Source organism: Silurus aristotelis (assembly GCF_946808225.1).
Source record: "Silurus aristotelis genome assembly, chromosome: 10".
NCBI lineage: Eukaryota > Metazoa > Chordata > Actinopteri > Siluriformes > Siluridae > Silurus > Silurus aristotelis.
Window position 1 is genome coordinate 11,330,469 of NC_139583.1, and position 18,074 is coordinate 11,348,542.

Consider the following 18,074-nt stretch of genomic DNA (forward strand, 5'->3'; position numbering starts at 1 on the left):
AGAAAAAATGTAAATAAATTTAACCAGGGGAAAAAAAAAAAAAAAAAAAAGAAACAAGTCCTAAGCTCTAACTTGTTAACTTGTGCTGAATAATGGACTTTAATACAAACATTACATTTCACTGTAAGGCCATAGACATATAAATACACTTTATATAATAAGATTTGTACAAGTGTTTTTCAGCACAAAGGTAAAAGCTTGTGGTTTCCCTTTCAGGAGAAAGAAGGCTAAATGTCCAAAGTCAGTGAAAGTCTGAACACAGCTCTTGTGCACCTCAGCTCCTGTGTAACATGCTAAAGACACGTTACACATGACAGGTCATCTTTTTCTATCTATCGCTCTATCTTTTATTTATTTTTTTTAACACATCATAAATTTATGAACCGTTCCCTATTATCATGTAATTTCAGCATTCTATTCAATAATAACAAATCCACTTTATTTAATAAGACTAATCTATTAAATATTCATTTAAATTTTCCACAAAAAAAATTCCCATTTAAGATTATTATTTATTAATAAGATTGTCTAAATGTAATATTGAAGCAGTGAAATATTACTCGAATGACAAAAGACTAGCCCAGTGTGTGACCGGTCTTTAAAAGCCACACCTGTGAAAAGAAACATTCAGGAATTACTTTTAGTCTCTTCTATTTATCTACAATATGCCTGATGGTGGATGTTGCATCTCATTCAGCTTCTATAAAGAGACATAAAATAGAGGCTAGAGTAAAAAAAGCAGCCCATGCTAGCTGTTCTATTTACACTTACAGGATCATATTAACAGTCTACTGTCCTACATTTTTTCCCATCCATGTTCGGCCTGATAACGGTTAAGTGCACCTCGAATAGAGTCAGGAATGATAACCAAGGCAAAGCAAAAAATAAATTCCAAACGGATTGCACCGAAAAACAAGAAAATTAAGTGTTATTTCTGCTTCTAAATGGGATCTTTTTTCAGTCTAAAACTGATCAGGTTCTTTCACTGGCCTTGTCCTGAGCATTAATAAGAAACTCATTAATGAATACAGGCCAAAGGCTGAGAAAAGAATAAAAATAAATAAAACGGAACCAAAAGTATTTGTACCGCAAAAATTCTTGTTAGTTTGGTTTCTAAAATAAAGATAAAACAATGATCTATTGTAAATTGTACGGTTGAGAGGGAAGTGACAGAGCATTGCGCCTCAATTATCTCATCACTGGTGATATGTTTGTGCTTGACAATAGTCCGTGCCCCCTGGATTCTACACTGTGACTCCACTTTTGGTCATTCATTTGCAAAAAATCACACTGGCACAAACAATTTGGTTTCAAACACAAGCTATGGACAACGTTTAGATCATTTCCTATTTCTATAAAAGAGGTGACTTCATGGAGGTTCAATGAGTGAGGAAGTGACAACGTTTTAATCCGAGTCCGAGTCACTTCTGTCTGGAACGTTGCATGTGTGTATTGCCTCCTCTAGGGGAGCTAATGAGCCATCCTTCCTCACTCCCATTGGCCTGATCAGTTGCTGCCTGCAAGGAAAGGAGAGTCTGGTCAGTAATTTGCATAGATGGACTGTAAACAATCATTCACACAAGATGAACAATAATTATGAGTTTATGGCTAACATTCTCAAACTAATGCATACAAAACATGCACTATGCACAGTGCAGCCCATAGATGTGCATCAATGGGCATATATTTTGCACTTCCTGTTTACATCTTTCCTTAAAATAGAGCACATCGTTTGATAATACGAACAATCGTACAATCACTAAGACAAAGGTAACTAGCAGTTGTTTCGCTCACGTCATGAATGCGGTTTTTCAAGCCACCAGTTTGTCACTACAATCCACCTGCTCTTTGAAAGCAACCCATTGTGTCAGGCATTGTAATGCCATTGAGGTCCTTCCTCTAAAGAGGCCTGTTAATGTGTAGGACATCTTTCTTTTCCTTCGCATCCGGCTACATAAGAGCTCTTGGAATCACTGCCCCAAAGACAGTCCTTCAAATGCACACCCTGAACCTAGCGCTTTAGCTGTGCACGCCCTCCCCCCCACGCTTTGCAGTTTAATTACAGGATCAGTACTCATTCTAATCTCTTCAAAGCTGCGGCTGCTCCTTCACGCTAATCCAATTACATCTGCACTATGTGTCACTAGCACGGCCTCAGATGATTCATCCAGAGCGTTATCCAATCAAAGCAAAACCTAAGATTATCATGACATTATCCAATCAAAGCTTAAAAAAAATAAAAATAAAAAAAACAGTTCAATTACATTGAGTTTTTAAGATGTGAAGCAAATAAATGATGGACTAATTAATTTTCCTGGTTAGTTGCTAATTTGCGGTTATATTTTGAGCTGAACGCATTAAACGCGTCAGGACTAATTGCAGCTTTGCAAATGATTCTGTTAAACAATTTTCTTTTTGGTAAGAAAAGACAGTCATAGCGAATTATGGACTTTTGAGTATTTAACGTGGACACGTTATTTCTACACGTTCGCTATGCGCTCACCATTCCATCTGTCTAAAGCAAATGTATTTTTATTCGAGTTAAGACACTGGATAGTAATTTTGGCTTGTCAAAACGAGCTAGGATGCCTCCCTTGTCTATAAAAATTAAACCCACTAATTAGTTCCAACAGATGATGAAGCAGTGAGCAGGAGTATGAGTATGAGTGAGCGTGTTGGGGGTGGGCCTGAGTCAGTGCTAATTGGAGCGAGTCAAGCTGCAGGAGGGTGGGGGGGGACATTCTTGCAGGGTGCTGAGTTGTCTCCTGAGCAGCCCGTCTCGGGGAACGGGTGACTGTCCCTCTGCCCTCGCCACATCACCTCCTTTTCTCCACAGTGAAGAGAATAGGTGAGGAGAAAGAAGAAAGGAGAATCCTTTCGAGAAAGGAATCTGCTTCTCTTGGGCACACGCTGCTCATTATGGCTCAACCACCCTATAGATGGACAAATACAATGCTGTCCTCTTATGTTTGCAAACTTATTCAACACCCCAAATATCTTTCTCCTCGCTAACACACACACACACACGATTCTCTATCTTTGTAAGAACCTTAATCTCAGTGATCAGAAGGAAATCTGTTTCCTTTAAGACAGCTTCTTGTTTTCAGAGACAAAAATAGCTGACCCTAGAAGAATACTTTTGTTGAGACTGATGGTCTTTGATTGAGTAATCTGATAATGCTAGAGGAAATTCAGAGCCATTATGCCCAAAGACAGCAGATAACTGACCTCTGATATGATGCAGCTACTGTTATGATGCTTGTCTAAAAGCAATCAATAGAAGAATGCCAGAGGATGAAACATGAATCTCATGGGTCAGCTAGAAATACTTATATAAATAAAAGTAGTGGTAATGACAATACTTAAAACATGCTAAAGGACAGAATAATGTCCATGTTCAAGCTCACGAGAAGGTTTCTGTTTACACAATCCTATATCAGCTTCGAAAAAAACGTAATCCGGTCCTTTTACACTACACTACAAGACCTACACTATCCCATCAATGCATTTAAAAAATGTTCGTCCTCACAAACAGCTGAATACATGCACACACAAACAAAACCTTAATTGAGCCAAAGCCCTTGTTTTACTTCTTATTCTCTGTTAATGTTTGACACGCCTATTGAATACAGAGAGCCGCGTATAAAAGAGACACGTATATGTATTTAAAGGAAAAAAAAAAAATGTGGAGTGCAAAGGACCAAAAGCTCACTGTGTGTGCCAATTAGCTGGTAATTAATGCAGCAGGTCTGATGTGGCGGCCGGTGCGACAGCGGCTTGCTTTGACTCCGACTGAATGCTGCGGTCTAGAGGAAGGCCAGCTGTAAATGAGGCAGAAGGACGCAGCGAGAGATTCTTGCTTTAATGAAGCGGTTGGTAAGGAACGTGCTCAGAGCAACGCCACAGCTCCTCATACTGGAGCCTCGCTAGCCTTTGCTGCCCGTCGCTGACAGAAAGGTCAATACAAAGCAGTTTGTTCTTATCAAAGTCTCTAATTAGACAGAATAAGAGTAGGAGAAATATGATGCACTTGTCTTGGCTTACAAATGCACTCAGTTGCAAGGATTTGAGAGACGTTGTGCAGAAAACATTATGATAAATAAATAATGAATTACAGCAGTGGTTGGAAAACACCACCAGAGACGAACTGGCAAGATCAACTCATTGACTTGGTCATCTAACAGTTTTAGTGTCCACACATTTTCAGTCATCTTACAAAAAGACATACAATATAATTCAATAAAATCCTATTCTCCACCTGTATACTCAATTATAATCCCACTATCTCAGGTCATCCCAAACATGCGGAGTTCCTTTTATTAACTTTTAATATTTCCACATATCTGCTTTGTGTCAGTCTCTGGTTAAACCCATGATACAGTTCAAATTGAATTTAAACAAAGAGACAGAATTTACACACGTGTTATTATTTTAGTTTACTGATTTGAAGTACACACCAAATCGGCCCGTTTTGAGAAGCACAGCACCTTCTTTCCTCAAACAATAATTTTTGCTCTGAATGAAGATTAGGCAGCTTATAGAAGACAGTTTAAATTGCAAATCTGGAGCTAGTTCTCCATTAAATCTTAGCCACAATCACTTCCATATTCCTTGGTGAATAATTGCTAAGAAGAATCGGAGCAAACTGCCGAAAAACATAAATCACCCATTTAGGGCTTTTGCTATTTAATTTCCCACCTTGACAACTCGCCAATCATGTTTGCAAGTTTCTGAGCTTCGTATTCCTTCTGCTCCTCAGTCATGTCCTCAATAGGGTTTGGCATTGGCTCCTCTATATGGCCTGTAATCGGGTTAATGCTGAAACACACAAGGTTGGTAAAATATTTATAATGAATGGAAAAATATATAAAAATGCATATTACAACACGTTCATAATGAGTCATATGCACCATTATTTTAGTTAAGAATGCTTTAAACTTGGTTGGAATTCTAATAAAAGATACATTACAAGGCCAAATATATTTAGACACCCAAACATCCTTTTCCAGATTCAGTTCCTATACATCCCACTCTTCTGGGAAGGCTTTCACTAGATTTTAGAGTGTGGCTGTGGAAATTTGTGCTCATTCAACCACAAGAGCGTTAGTGAGGTCAGGCAATGATATCGGGGCGAGGAGAACAAAGTAATGTTCTATGGATTTAATGTTGGGGCTCTGCACCGGGCACATCAAGGTTTTCCTTAGCACAGCATTGACTTTGTGTGCATCAGGTTTGGGTCCCAGCTCAGCTAAGTGAAAGGAAATTATAATACTAGAGCATACAAATATACACTAGAGCATACAAAGATGTTGCGCATGGGTGTGATGGACAGGAGTTCACAACCTTTTGGACATAAAGTGTAATATCACCAAATCAGCCTATATAGCATTGCAATTTGTAAAAATAAATAAATAAATTTAATATTGATATTATGCATACATAATGCATTATAACATAGCATGGCCTTTTTAACAGGTTTTAAAATGAGATTTTATTCCATTGGTATAAATTCTGATAACCTACAATGGTTTGGCTGATTTGTACTCTTCAGTGTCTGAATCCTCATCAGGAGAGTATTCGGTGTCTCCTCTGCCCCCTGCCAGCAGCCCCCGAGCCACCAGCAGTCCTGCAGCATTGCCATAGCCAGTGTACTTCAAAAGGTTGTCCACTGCATGATAAGAAAAGAAAAACAAAGCAAAAAAGCTGAGTCAGTACAAACCATGGGAAAAATTATAAGCCAGCATTGATCTAATAAGCGATTATTAAATGTTGAGGAGAGCATAAAGCACCTAGGACACAAAAATGTTATCCTAGTTCACCATGTGAAATGAGCCAACACTCCGACACTCACCACTTTCCTTACAGAGGACGAAAAGGAACTCAGCAGCCCCCTGTTTCACTCCCATGTCTATGTGGGTCATAAGGCGTACTAGTTTGTTGCGCACCATGCTGCCCACTTCTGGTCTGACTTTCACATCTTTAAGAGGTGGCAAAACCTGAGCATCAAATACTTTCCATTAGAACTGGTATAATATGTTTTAGATGAAGAATAAATAATGTACATTGAACATCGGACTACTATAGGCAGTATGGCGCAGACTAAACCTTAGCTTTGAGGTATCTGCGAATCTCCCTGTGGTATCTGGAACTTTCCGTCATCAGGCTCAGCACTGGAGTCAAGCCTTCTTTGTAGTTTGATCCCTGAGAAAACACAATAGCAGTTGTGTATATTCTACATGTGGATGGCAGGAAAATCAGAGAGACCACTTGTTAGCCAATATTTTCCGTTTCAATACCTTGTCTATTCTTTTCTCCATAAAGTCCAGGAGCACCTGCACAACATCCATGTTCTTTCCAGCATATTCCTCAAGTCCGCCCTGTACAGGCACGTCAATCAAGACATCCAAACAGGACACGGGAAGGTTGCTTAGAAGATTTATGGCATGACTGGAAGAGATTAATGGACAGGGTAATGGATGATTGCTATTATTACAAAAGTAATTATACTGCACACATTTTTACAGGCAGTTCCAGACTTCTTGGCACACTTCAACAGAATAGGCAAAAAGAACCACGGGATAAGCCATCCATCACCATTTTATACCAAAAACCACAGATTGCTGAGTGTTAATCTAAACAACTTGCATAACATTTTAATTGAACCCCTATGGTCTAAACTGCACCGACCAAAAAAAAATTGGAAAATGTTATGCACGTAGGAGCGGCCTCTTTAAAATACCTCTACAATTCATTTCTCAACTTGCCAGTAAAAGAACAGGCCATGTGTTCTTATTATATCCAGCACATTTACTATAAGGTTGCCAGTCATTCTGAAACACTGCATTATTCAAGGATTTTTTTTAAATAATGTTTAAACCATCTTAAATTATTACTCATTTCTCTTCAAAGTTTAAGATTTCACATTCTCCACAATGGTGGTTTTTCTTTAGGTGTTGCAAAGTTTAAAAATACTGATATTAGGAATCATCCTCACCCTCTAATAAACATTTGCACAAATGTTTAACGATTGACTCGATACGTTTTTACTTTTATGGTCCTTATTTGGCTCTTGGCCATCTATTTATTATTCACCCTGACTGATTCACTGTAAATTGCACCAGTTCAGAAAAACAGAACCGGTAAATATTTGAATAAATAATCATATGAAATAAATATTTAAACTCTTTACTCTTTAGTTTAGTCTTCAAAGTCTCTATACTGAACTACACCGACGTGCTAACAGTGCTATCGAACAAGTACACGTCTGGGCATTTAGCAAAGCCAGAAATGAGAGGCGAAAAGAAGTCAGCTCCTGAGCCTATTTGAATAACAAAAGCCCAGCTACTAGTGGCCAAGTCTGCTTCAGCACAGTCAATCTGCTTTAAAAAGATGCAGAACATAGTCAGCGAGGCCAGAGAGTGCTAGAATGCTTTGTGTTTGTATCAAGAAACCAAGACATTCCAGAGGCTTGAAAAGGCTGGCGACTGAGCTATGGGGCACACAATGAGTCAAACCCACACAAACAGGGTGCGGGGGGGAAATCAGAACTCACAGGCTTCTCGCTACAGGGCAAAGAGGGACACCATTAATCATTTAAAAATGACACCTCTTCAATCGCAGTTAAAGCAAACTGATCTAGCTGTATATACGCTAGTGTTGGTTAGTGTTTCAATATAGCAGTAATGACCCTACCTATAGAATGTAAATCACACACACACTCAGTAATCAGAAGTTATCCAAATTAAAACACCCCTTAAATATGTCCGATCATAATGCCTGTATCGGAAAATGAGGGGCACCCATGTGTGTGAGAGTTCAATGCTTCATCAGCACCCACCTGTGCACTTCCTCTGTTTTTTCCTCTGTCTGAACCCTCAGCATTAGAATATGCCGCATTATGGCTGCAGTACGCCTCAGCTGGTGGTCGTTGTTCTGTTTAAATAGAGACAAAAGCAGAGGGTGTCCATTCAAATTAAAAGTAACTGATTACAAACACACAAACTGGGGATACAATAATGTTTGCCTACCAAATAAATGTTATCTAAAAATAACACAAAATATACATAAAAAAAAAAAATAATAATAATAACTTAATAGCAAGAACACAGAATGGGCTAAATGTTATGTGAAACATTTATGAAATCATGTTACACACAACATGCCTGTATCGGAATGTTTGCACTACAGTGTTAGAAATCTGGCTATATCCTGATACACATACATAAATTGGAAAACACTAATTTGGGTAGAATATGATCGGTATATTTGTTAGTCAAAAGAGCACCTACAGGTTTCCTACAGTGTTCTGCTTTGCTTTGAGGTACACAATATATACACAATAAAAAGGGGGAAAAAAAATAAGGATCTTGTACATTATATGGAATAAAGATTGTGGACACCTGACTTTCAAAAATCATATATGCTTTCTGAACATCTTATTCTACATATAGTCTTTATTTGTTATGTTATATGTTATGGTAACCAGACTTCTGGGAAGATTGTTTCACTTCATTTGGAGTGTGCTTGTGGAGATACATTGAGGAAAATAAGTATTTGAACACCCTGCTGTTTTGCAAGTTCTCCCATTTAGAAATCATGGAGGGGTCTGAAATTGTCATCGTAGGTGCATGTCCACTGTGAGAGACATAATCTATAAAAAAATTCCAGAAATCACAATATATGATTTTTAAACTATTTATTTGTATGATACAGCTGCAAATAAGTATTTGAACACCTGTCTATCAGCTAGAATTCTGACCCTCAAAAGACCTGTAAGTCTGCCTTTAAAATGTCCACCTCCACTACATTTATTATCCTAAATTAGATGCACCTGTTTGAGGTCATTAGCTGCATAAAGACACCTGTCCACCCCATACAATCAGTAAGAATCCAACTACTAACATGGCCAAGACCAAAGACCTGTCCAAAGACACTAGAGACAAAATTGTACACCTCCACAAGGCTGGAAAGGGCTACGGGGAAATTGCCAAGCAGCTTGGTGAAAAAAGGTCCACTGTTGGAGCAATCATTAGAAAATGGAAGAAGCTAAACATGACTTTCAATCTCCCTCGGACTGGGGCTCCATGCAAGATCTCACCTCGTGGGGTCTCAATGATCCTAAGGAAGGTGAGAAATCAGCCCAGAACTACATGGGAGGAGCTGGTCAATGACCTGAAAAGAGCTGGGACCACCGTTTCCAAGGTTACTGTTGGTAATACACTAAGAAGTCATGGTTTGAAATCATGCATGGCACGGAAGGTTCCCCTGCTTAAACCAGCACATGTCCAGGCACGTCTTAAGTTTGCCAATGACCATTTGGATGATCCAGAGGAGTCATGGGAGAAAGTCATGTGGTCAGATGAGACCAAAATAGAACTTTTGGGTCATAATTCCACTAAACGTGTTTGGAGAAAGAAGAATGATGAGTACCATCCCAAGAACACCATCCCTACTGTGAAGCATGGTGGTGGTAGCATCATGCTTTGGGGGTGTTTTTCTGCACATGGGACAGGGCGACTGCATTGTATTAAGGAAAGGATGACCGGGGCCATGTATTGCGAGATTTTGGGGAACAACCTCCTTCCCTCAGTTAGAGCATTGAAGATGGGTCGAGGCTGGGTCTTCCAACATGACAATGACCCGAAACACACAGCCAGGATAACCAAGGAGTGGCTCTGTAAGAAGCATATCAAGGTTCTGGTGTGGCCTAGCCAGTCTCCAGACCTAAACCCAATAGAGAATCTTTGGAGGGAGCCCAAACTCCGTGTTTCTCAGCGACAGGCCAGAAACCTGACTGATCTAGAGAAGATCTGTGTGGAGGAGTGGGCCAAAATCCCTCCTGCAGTGTGTGCAAACCTGGTAAAAAACTACAGGAAACGTTTGACCTCTGTAATTGCAAACAAAGGCTACGGTACCAAAAATAAACATTGACTTTCTCAGGTGTTCAAATACTTATTTGCAGCTGTATCATACAAATAAATAGTTTAAAAATCATACATTGTGATTTCTGGATTTTTTTTTTTAGATTATGTCCCTCACAGTGGACATGCACCTATGATGACAATTTCAGACCCCTCCATGATTTCTTAGTGGGAGAACTTGCAAAATAGCAGGGTGTTCAAATACTTATTTTCCTCACTGTATGTGCTCATTCAGCCACAAAGGTGTGAGTAAACTCATGTAGAATGAGCTTGGAGCAGCCCTATTTCAAGTGAAAGGAAAATGTAATGCTACCACACTTTTAAAATCATTAGACATTTAAATCAATTGTCTAACTCAAACTTTGTGATCACAGGTTAATGATGAACCACATATGGATGAAAATGTCACATTATTTTTGTCCATATATTGTACTTAACCTGTAAGTGAAATTATATTCATAGAGCATTGTATGCATTGTAGTGCTGCTACATGAATGACTTTTGGGTGTATACTGTAAGTGTTCCTTTGAAAAGTGGACATGAGTGTTTATGGATGCTGCATTTATGATGCCATACAGTGCCTTGCAAAAGTATTGACCCCCTTGGCGTTTTTCCTATTTTGTTGCCTTACAACTTGGAATTAAAATTGATTTTTATTTGGATTTCATGTAATGGACATACACAAAATAGTCCAAATTGGTGAAGTGAAATGAAAAAAATAACTTGTTTCAAAAAATTCTAAAAAATAAATAACAGAAAAGTGGTGCATGCATATGTATTCACCCCCTTTGCTATTATGCCTCTAAATAAGATCTGGTGCAACCAATTACCTTCAGAAGTCACGTAATTACTTAAATAAAGTCCACCTGTGTGCAATCTAAGTGTCACCTGATCTCACTATATATATATATATATATATATATACACCTGTTCTGAAAGGCCCCAGAGTCTGCAACACCACCAAGCAAGCGGCACCATGAAGACCAATAGCTCGCCAAACAGGTCAGGGACAAAGTTGTGGAGAAGTACAGATCAGGGTTGGGTTATAAAAAAGTATCCAAAACTTTGAAGATCCCACGGAGCACCAATAAAGCCATTATTAAAAAATGGAAAGAATATGGCACCACAACAAACCTGGCAAGAAAGGGCCGCCCACCAAAACTCACGGACCAGGCAAGGAGGGCATTAATCAGAGAGGCAACAAAGAGACCAAAGATAACCCTGAAGGAGCTGCAAAGCTCCACAGCGGAGATTGGAGTATCTGTCCATAGGACCACTTTAAGCCGTACACTCCACAGAGCTGGGCTTTACGGAAGAGTGGCCAGAAAAAAGCCATTGCTTAAAGAAAAAAATAAGCAAACACGTTTGGTGTTCGCCAAAAGGCATGCGGGAGACTCCCCAAACATATGGAAGAAGGTACTCTGGTCAGATAAGACTAAAACTGAGCTTTTTGCCCATCAAGGAAAGCGCTATGTCTGGCGCAAACCCAACACCTCTCATCACCCTGAGAACACCATCCCCACAGTGAAGCATGGTGGTGGCAGCATCATGCTGTGGGGATGTTTTTCATCAGCAGGGACTGGGAAACTGGTCAGAATTGAAGGAATGATGGATGGCGCTAAATACAGTAAAAATTCTTGAGGGAAACCTGTTTCAGTCTTCCAGAGATATGAGACTGGGACGGAGGTTTACCTTCCAGCAGGACAATGACCCTAAGCATACTGCTAAAGCAACACTCGAGTGGTTTAAGGGGAAACATTTAAATGTCTTGGAATGGCCTAGTCAAAGCCCAGACCTCAATCCAATTGAGAATCTGTGGTATGACTTAAAGATTGCTGTACACCAGCGGAACCCATCCAACTTGAAGGAGCTGGAGCAGTTTTGCCTTGAAGAATGGGCAAAAATCCCAGTGGCTAGATGTGCCAAGCTTATAGGTACATACCCCAAGAGACTTGCAGCTGTAATTGCTGCAAAAGGTGGCTCTACAAAGTATTGAATTTGGGGGGGTGAATATTTATGCACGCTCAAGTTTTCTGTTTTTTTGTCTTATTTCTTGTTTGTTTCACAATAAAAAATATTTTGCATCTTCAAAGTGGTAGGCATGTTGTGTAAATCAAATGATACAAACCCCCAAAAATCAATTTTTAATTCCAGGTTGTAAGACAACAAAATAGGAAAAACGCCAAGGGGGGTCAATACTTTTGCAAGGCACTGTATGAAAACTTCAATGTGAGACTGTGCTTGTCCAAAAGGCCACAAGGTACATTTACAACCAGTTAATGAGTAGACTGTTCGATTTTGTCTGGAGAAAGTATGACTCGAAATGGAAGCCTAGCGTGGCTTCAGAGATAAAACCGTTTACCTGCACACCGTCCTGATGCTGATGAAACAAAGAGGGCTTTTAACTCCAATTAAAGTAGTGCAAAACAGGGGTGTTTTCTTATTACCGTAAATTCCAGACTATTAAGCGCACCCAAATATAAGCCGCACCCACTAAATTTTACAAGATTTTTATTTTGAAAAAATACGCCGCACCTGTCCATAAGCCGCAGGTGTCTATATTGAAACTAATGAACTTTACACAGGCTTTAATAAAAGACAGTGACTGTTACACAGCTTGTATCTAAACAGTAGCCTACCAAGAAAGTCATTGTTCACTGTCCTCCTCCTTCCTTTCACAACAATTTCTCTCGAGAGTTTATCTTTTGGCATCGTCGTGCGTTTAAAAATCACCATCGGTAAAGCTTTTCTCCCGATGCCGTGCAGCTCAGAACACAGGTGAAGTGCGTTTTTTTCTTGCCCGGTTGTTTTCAGCGTGACGAATGATTCGCATTTCCTGTTGACAGTCCGGGTGAGCGGCAGGTCAAACGTCAGAGGAACCTCATCCATATTTATGATGTGGTGCGGCCCGATTCAGTGGGAGCGCATCTGATTTATTATAAAGAATTTCATTGGTTCACCTGAAACCGTTCGGCAATTTCATTGGTCTAATGTTATGGGGCTCAGTTTTTTGGCTTGAAGTTTGTGAAACCGGGAAAAACCCAAGAAAAATCCATAAATTAGCCGCTTCGTTGTTTAAGCCGCGGGGTTCAAAACGTGGGAAAAAAGTAGCGGCTTATAGTCCGGAAAATAGGGTACCATAATTCATAACCTTAATATTTCAGTCCAAAAAGCACAGGAAGCAATAAATACAAATTCCACAAATTAATACTAAATAACTAAATAATTTACAATTTACTTCTCACCTGATCATTGGAGTCAGACATGGTGATGTTAAAGAGAGCTTTGAGCGACTCCATTGCCCTCTCATTCTTCTCTAGAGAAATAGACGGGACCTGCGAGTCAGGACACGCAATTTCGTATGGCCCTGTCCAACGCACATCCAAGGTGCGCTCGAGTACACCAGTGAGCAGCTCCACAGCGTCTGACTCCTGGCGCAGTCCTCTCCGGATGTCTGATCTCAGGGCAGAAAGCAGGAAGAGCAGCCGGAGAGAGAAAAGCTCCACATCAAGGTGAAGGGAGTTGGCCAAGCGCAGACGGGCACACAAACCCTGCGCCAGCTGCAAGTCTGCACCCACTTGCTGTGCTGCCATGCTGTTAAACACCACGTTACACAGGCACTTGAGCGCCTCCACCACTACCTGTACCTCAGCAGCTGACTCTGATTTCGCCAGCGGTTCTACGTTGACGTCAGGCAGCGGGATGCGCGCCAGCCGGACAAGAGTGACCATGCCGTCGCGAGTGGCTACAGGCCCGAGGACACGTTTATCACGAGACAGGATGCGCATGGTCGCCAGACAGGTGCTCTGACATTGGGGCTGAACAGGCTGACCGAGCACTGCGAGTATGCCATGACACAGCTTCTGCACAGGAGAAACACGGATCAGCAGCAGAATACTGACAAATTTACAGACTACATTTATTGTGATTATTTAGGCTGTGATGTAAACCTTCCAGGTAACTTATTGTAGCCATGTTTTTAGGAGGTGGTAGGACACCAGAGAACCACAATGGAACATTGAGAGAGAAAAAACTGACTGTAATCAAAGTAAGCACACAACCTGCAGCACCATCCTACAGCATGTACTGCATGCAGTTTGCACAAATTTATATATATTTATAATGACAAATGTTTAATTATTAATAAATTCACAGTCTTAAATTCTGTCATTTATTATTGCCTGCATTTTCTTTTTGCCATATTAAAAAATACTTTCCAGGGCATTTCCCAGTATTCCCACTATCAGCATATATGTCCTGTTTTCAAGGTCTGTGGTCGAACCTTGTCAAGTGCAAAACCAAATGTGTCTAAATAAATGAGTAAATAAGAAACTTGTAACATGTAAGCAGGTTACCTACAACCAAGTCTCATATACTTACTATTCGGGCCTCCTCTTGTTTGCAGTCAAAGGCAAATGTCTTACAGTTCTGAAAGAAATAAAGCATGCCAGACAATATGAAATACTTAAGCACATCTAACTGACACTATTTACTGTTAAAACACACTTCAGAGAACACATTAGGATCAAGGTGTAAAACATATTTAATAGAAGCAACATTGTGGAAAAAAGCATTGCATACAAAGTATTAATAAGTACATTACAGTAAATCTTCCCACACATTATCAAGTTACAGATAAATACTCACTGACTGTATTTTTAATCTTCTGTATACAACTGTGCATGAACTTTTTCCATCACAGTAACATGAGATCTTTGTTGATCCGCTGTTATTCAGGTGAAAAAATTCACCGATTAAAGGAAAAAACATAATTAACCTGTTGGGCGTATGAGGTGTATTAAGTGACACTCTTGCCAGAAACTGAGCAAAAAGTAAAGGGCCTGAGCTGTTAGTGTAAACCGAGTGGACTGGCAATGTTAGTGGTGGCCCCTTTCTACTGACTCACAGACGGTATATATCTAAAAATCGTAAAGCTGCATACAATGTGAACTAATATGTAGATCAGACATGTCAAACGCAAAGACCCAAAAACACTTCCAGACCACTGATTCATTATATCCAGCCCATGAAGTAATATCATATTTCGATTATAACTGGCAAAGTTTAACTATGTGAGCTCTAAAATAATGCCTCATTACTTTCTCAACTGCTCTGCATGTTTGGAAGTGCAAGTCAAGTGTGAGCAGCTTTTCTCTTTAATGAAGATGAACACAAACACACACAGGAGTCGTCTCAATGATGCACATCTTCATTCTGCCTTTACTAGCGGTTACATTTTCACACTTCATTCCGTATCTGTTATTGTTCATTAAATGTTAAAAGTGTTTGACCCTCTACTTAGACCCAGTATTAAATTTTGGCCTCCTGTGTAATTGAGTTTGACAGTACTGATGTCAACTATTGTTTTGCTTGAATGTTGCACAACCAAAAAGCACATAAATCTGCCCATTTTAGAGTTGTTCCTGCACATACAAACAGCAGACAGAAAACAAAAAGCACAGGAAACAACATAGAATAAATTATAAGACAAAGTTATGACCCGTCATTTGTAACCCAAGTTACAAAACAGGGACACAAGCAGAGTATTTAAATAAACGTTTCTACAACTTTGCAGAAATTATTTTCTGACTTTGGTGCAAATACAGTTTTGCAAAATCAATCCAAACACCCCGGTTCTCTCAATGAAGCCACCAAACCCTTTAAAATAATATATATATATTTGAAGGGATTGCTGGCAACATAGAGAGAACTGTGGTGTTTGGATTGATATAGATATATTGATATTTTATACATAGATAGATAGATAGATCGATAGATAGATCGATAGATCGATAGATAGATAGATAGATAGATAGATAGATAGAAGTAATATATCTCAGTAAAGATGTAAACAATGACCATTATTTTAATGCATACAGTAATATATCCTTTCTTTATTATTTTCCCCCAGAACTTTCCAATTACAAAACACATTAGGTTTCATCTGACGTTACACACAGGCAATCTTTCTAATATTATTAACAATAAATAATTACTGTTATTAGAATAACCTAATAATAATAATAATGGGCCGTCATTGCAACTTGTCATTGCCATGAAGCTAGCCTGATGAAGCTGAACACGTCTAGAATTAATTGCTGATCGTTTCCTGGACTTCATCTAAGGTTCATTAGAAGTGAAATCATGCATATGCTTTGATGAATATTGTGTTTATTCGCAGTGCTAGTCACTGCTGTCATCCAGCTAGCAGTACGGTACAGTGTAGTGAACCTTCCCTGAGCTAGCATGCTACTAGCACATTCCAGAGACCTACCTCTGCGTTGTACTGCTGCAAGCGCTTTTCAATTTCCTCGTCGTTCCCGTTTTCAATCTGCACCAGAATTCCACTCAGATCCATGGCTGGATAATTGACAACTCTGATCTCCAGAGCAGGAAATTAAATCTTGCACACAAGCTAGCAGCAGATGATGTTGTTTTGGTTCTGCCTTCCCAAACCTCGCGTTTCAACTTTTCATTGAGAAACGTCACCTCGCAAAGAGTCACGTGACCGCCGACTTCCGGCTTGGCACTAACATTATAGTGGTACCCTAGCGTACTAAATAATGTGTCCTGACCTGTTATATTCTGGCTTCTTAGTCAGAATAAAGTGATAAATACGCATTATATCTAAATATTTATTTCTAATCCCCCAAGCCTTTAAAAGCATGATAACTGGTATTGTTATTAAGATGGGCCTCACACTAGTTCTCTAAACACATTCTTGTGTTGTCGGTTCAGTGTTTATAAGATCTTTACGACATGAGTATGTGAGGTACACGGAAAGTCTTTGTCTCAGCTCACACATCTCTAGTTACTATGTCTTCTAACCCAATCAGGAACAGTTTAAGCTCAGGTTGTTTCCAGTGTGTGTGTATATATATATATATATATATATATATATATATATATATATATATATATATATATATATATATATATATATATATACAGTGAGGAAAATAAGTATTTGAACACCCTGCTATTTTGCAAGTTCTCCCACTTAGAAATCATGGAGGGGTCTGAAATTGTCATCGTAGGTGCATGTCCACTGTGAGAGACATAATCTAAAAAAAAAATTAAGAAATCACAATATATGATTTTTAAACTATTTATTTGTATGATACAGCTGCAAATAAGTATTTGAACACCTGTCTATCAGCTAGAATTCTGACCCTCAAAGACCTGTTAGTCTGAATTAGATGCACCTGTTTGAGGTCGTTAGCTGCATAAAGACACCTGTCCACCCCATACAATCAGTAAGAATCCAACTACTAACATGGCCAAGACCAAAGAGCTGTCCAAAGACACTAGAGACAAAATTGTACACCTCCACAAGGCTGGAAAGGGCTACAGGGAAATTGCCAAGCAGCTTGGTGAAAAAAGGTCCACTGTTGGAGCAATCATTAGAAAATGGAAGAAGCTAAACATGACTGTCAATCTCCCTCGGACTGGGGCTCCATGCAAGATCTCACCTCGTGGGGTCTCAATGATCCTAAGGAAGGTGAGAAATCAGCCCAGAACTACACGGGAGGAGCTGGTCAATGACCTGAAAAGAGCTGGGACCACCGTTTCCAAGGTTACTGTTGGTAATACACTAAGACATCATGGTTTAAAATCATGCATGGCACGGAAGGTTCCCCTGCTTAAACCATCACATGTCCAGGCACGTTTTAAGTTTGCCAATGACCATTTGGATGATCCAGAGGAGTCATGGGAGAAAGTCATGTGGTCAGATAGAAATAGAACTTTTGGGTCATAATTCCACTAAACGTGTTTGGAGGAAGAAGAATGATGAGTACCATCCCAAGAACACCATCCTTACTGTGAAGCATGAGGGTGGTAGCATCATGCTTTGGGGTGTTTTCCTGCACATGGGACAGGGCGACTGCACTGTATTAAGGAGAGGATGACCGGGGCCATGTATTGCGAGATTTTGGGGAACAACCTCCTTCCCTCAGTTAGAGCATTGAAGATGGGTCGAGGCTGGTTCCTCCAACATGACAATGACCCGAAGCACACAGCCAGGATAACCAAGGAGTGGCTCTGTAAGAAGCATATCAAGGTTCTGGTGTGGTCTAGCCAGTCTCCAGTCCTAAACCCAATAGAGAATCTTTGGAGGAAGCTCAAACTCCATATTTCTCAGCAACAGGCCAG

At 39.7% G+C, this 18,074-nt stretch overlaps 1 protein-coding gene across 2 annotated transcripts; it reads right to left on the bottom strand.

Moving 5' to 3' along the window:
• Positions 1 to 345: 345 nt before the first annotated feature.
• ric8b (RIC8 guanine nucleotide exchange factor B) lies at positions 346 to 16,446 on the bottom strand. 2 transcript variants are annotated; one of them, XM_083551953.1, is made up of 10 exons: positions 16,195 to 16,446; positions 14,301 to 14,348; positions 13,166 to 13,783; positions 7,838 to 7,932; positions 6,297 to 6,447; positions 6,106 to 6,201; positions 5,852 to 5,996; positions 5,524 to 5,668; positions 4,699 to 4,818; positions 346 to 1,517 (listed from the first exon to the last, which is right to left on the bottom strand). In XM_083551953.1, exons 1-10 carry the CDS (start codon positions 16,276 to 16,278, stop codon positions 1,406 to 1,408), a joined length of 1,614 nt encoding a protein of 537 aa, XP_083408079.1. In that variant the 5' UTR covers positions 16,279 to 16,446; the 3' UTR covers positions 346 to 1,405. The 2 variants fall into 2 exon arrangements, with proteins under 2 accessions (XP_083408079.1, XP_083408080.1); XM_083551954.1 differs by having other exon boundaries at positions 13,166 to 13,780; positions 16,195 to 16,422.
• Between the last annotated feature and the right edge of the window lie 1,628 nt (positions 16,447 to 18,074).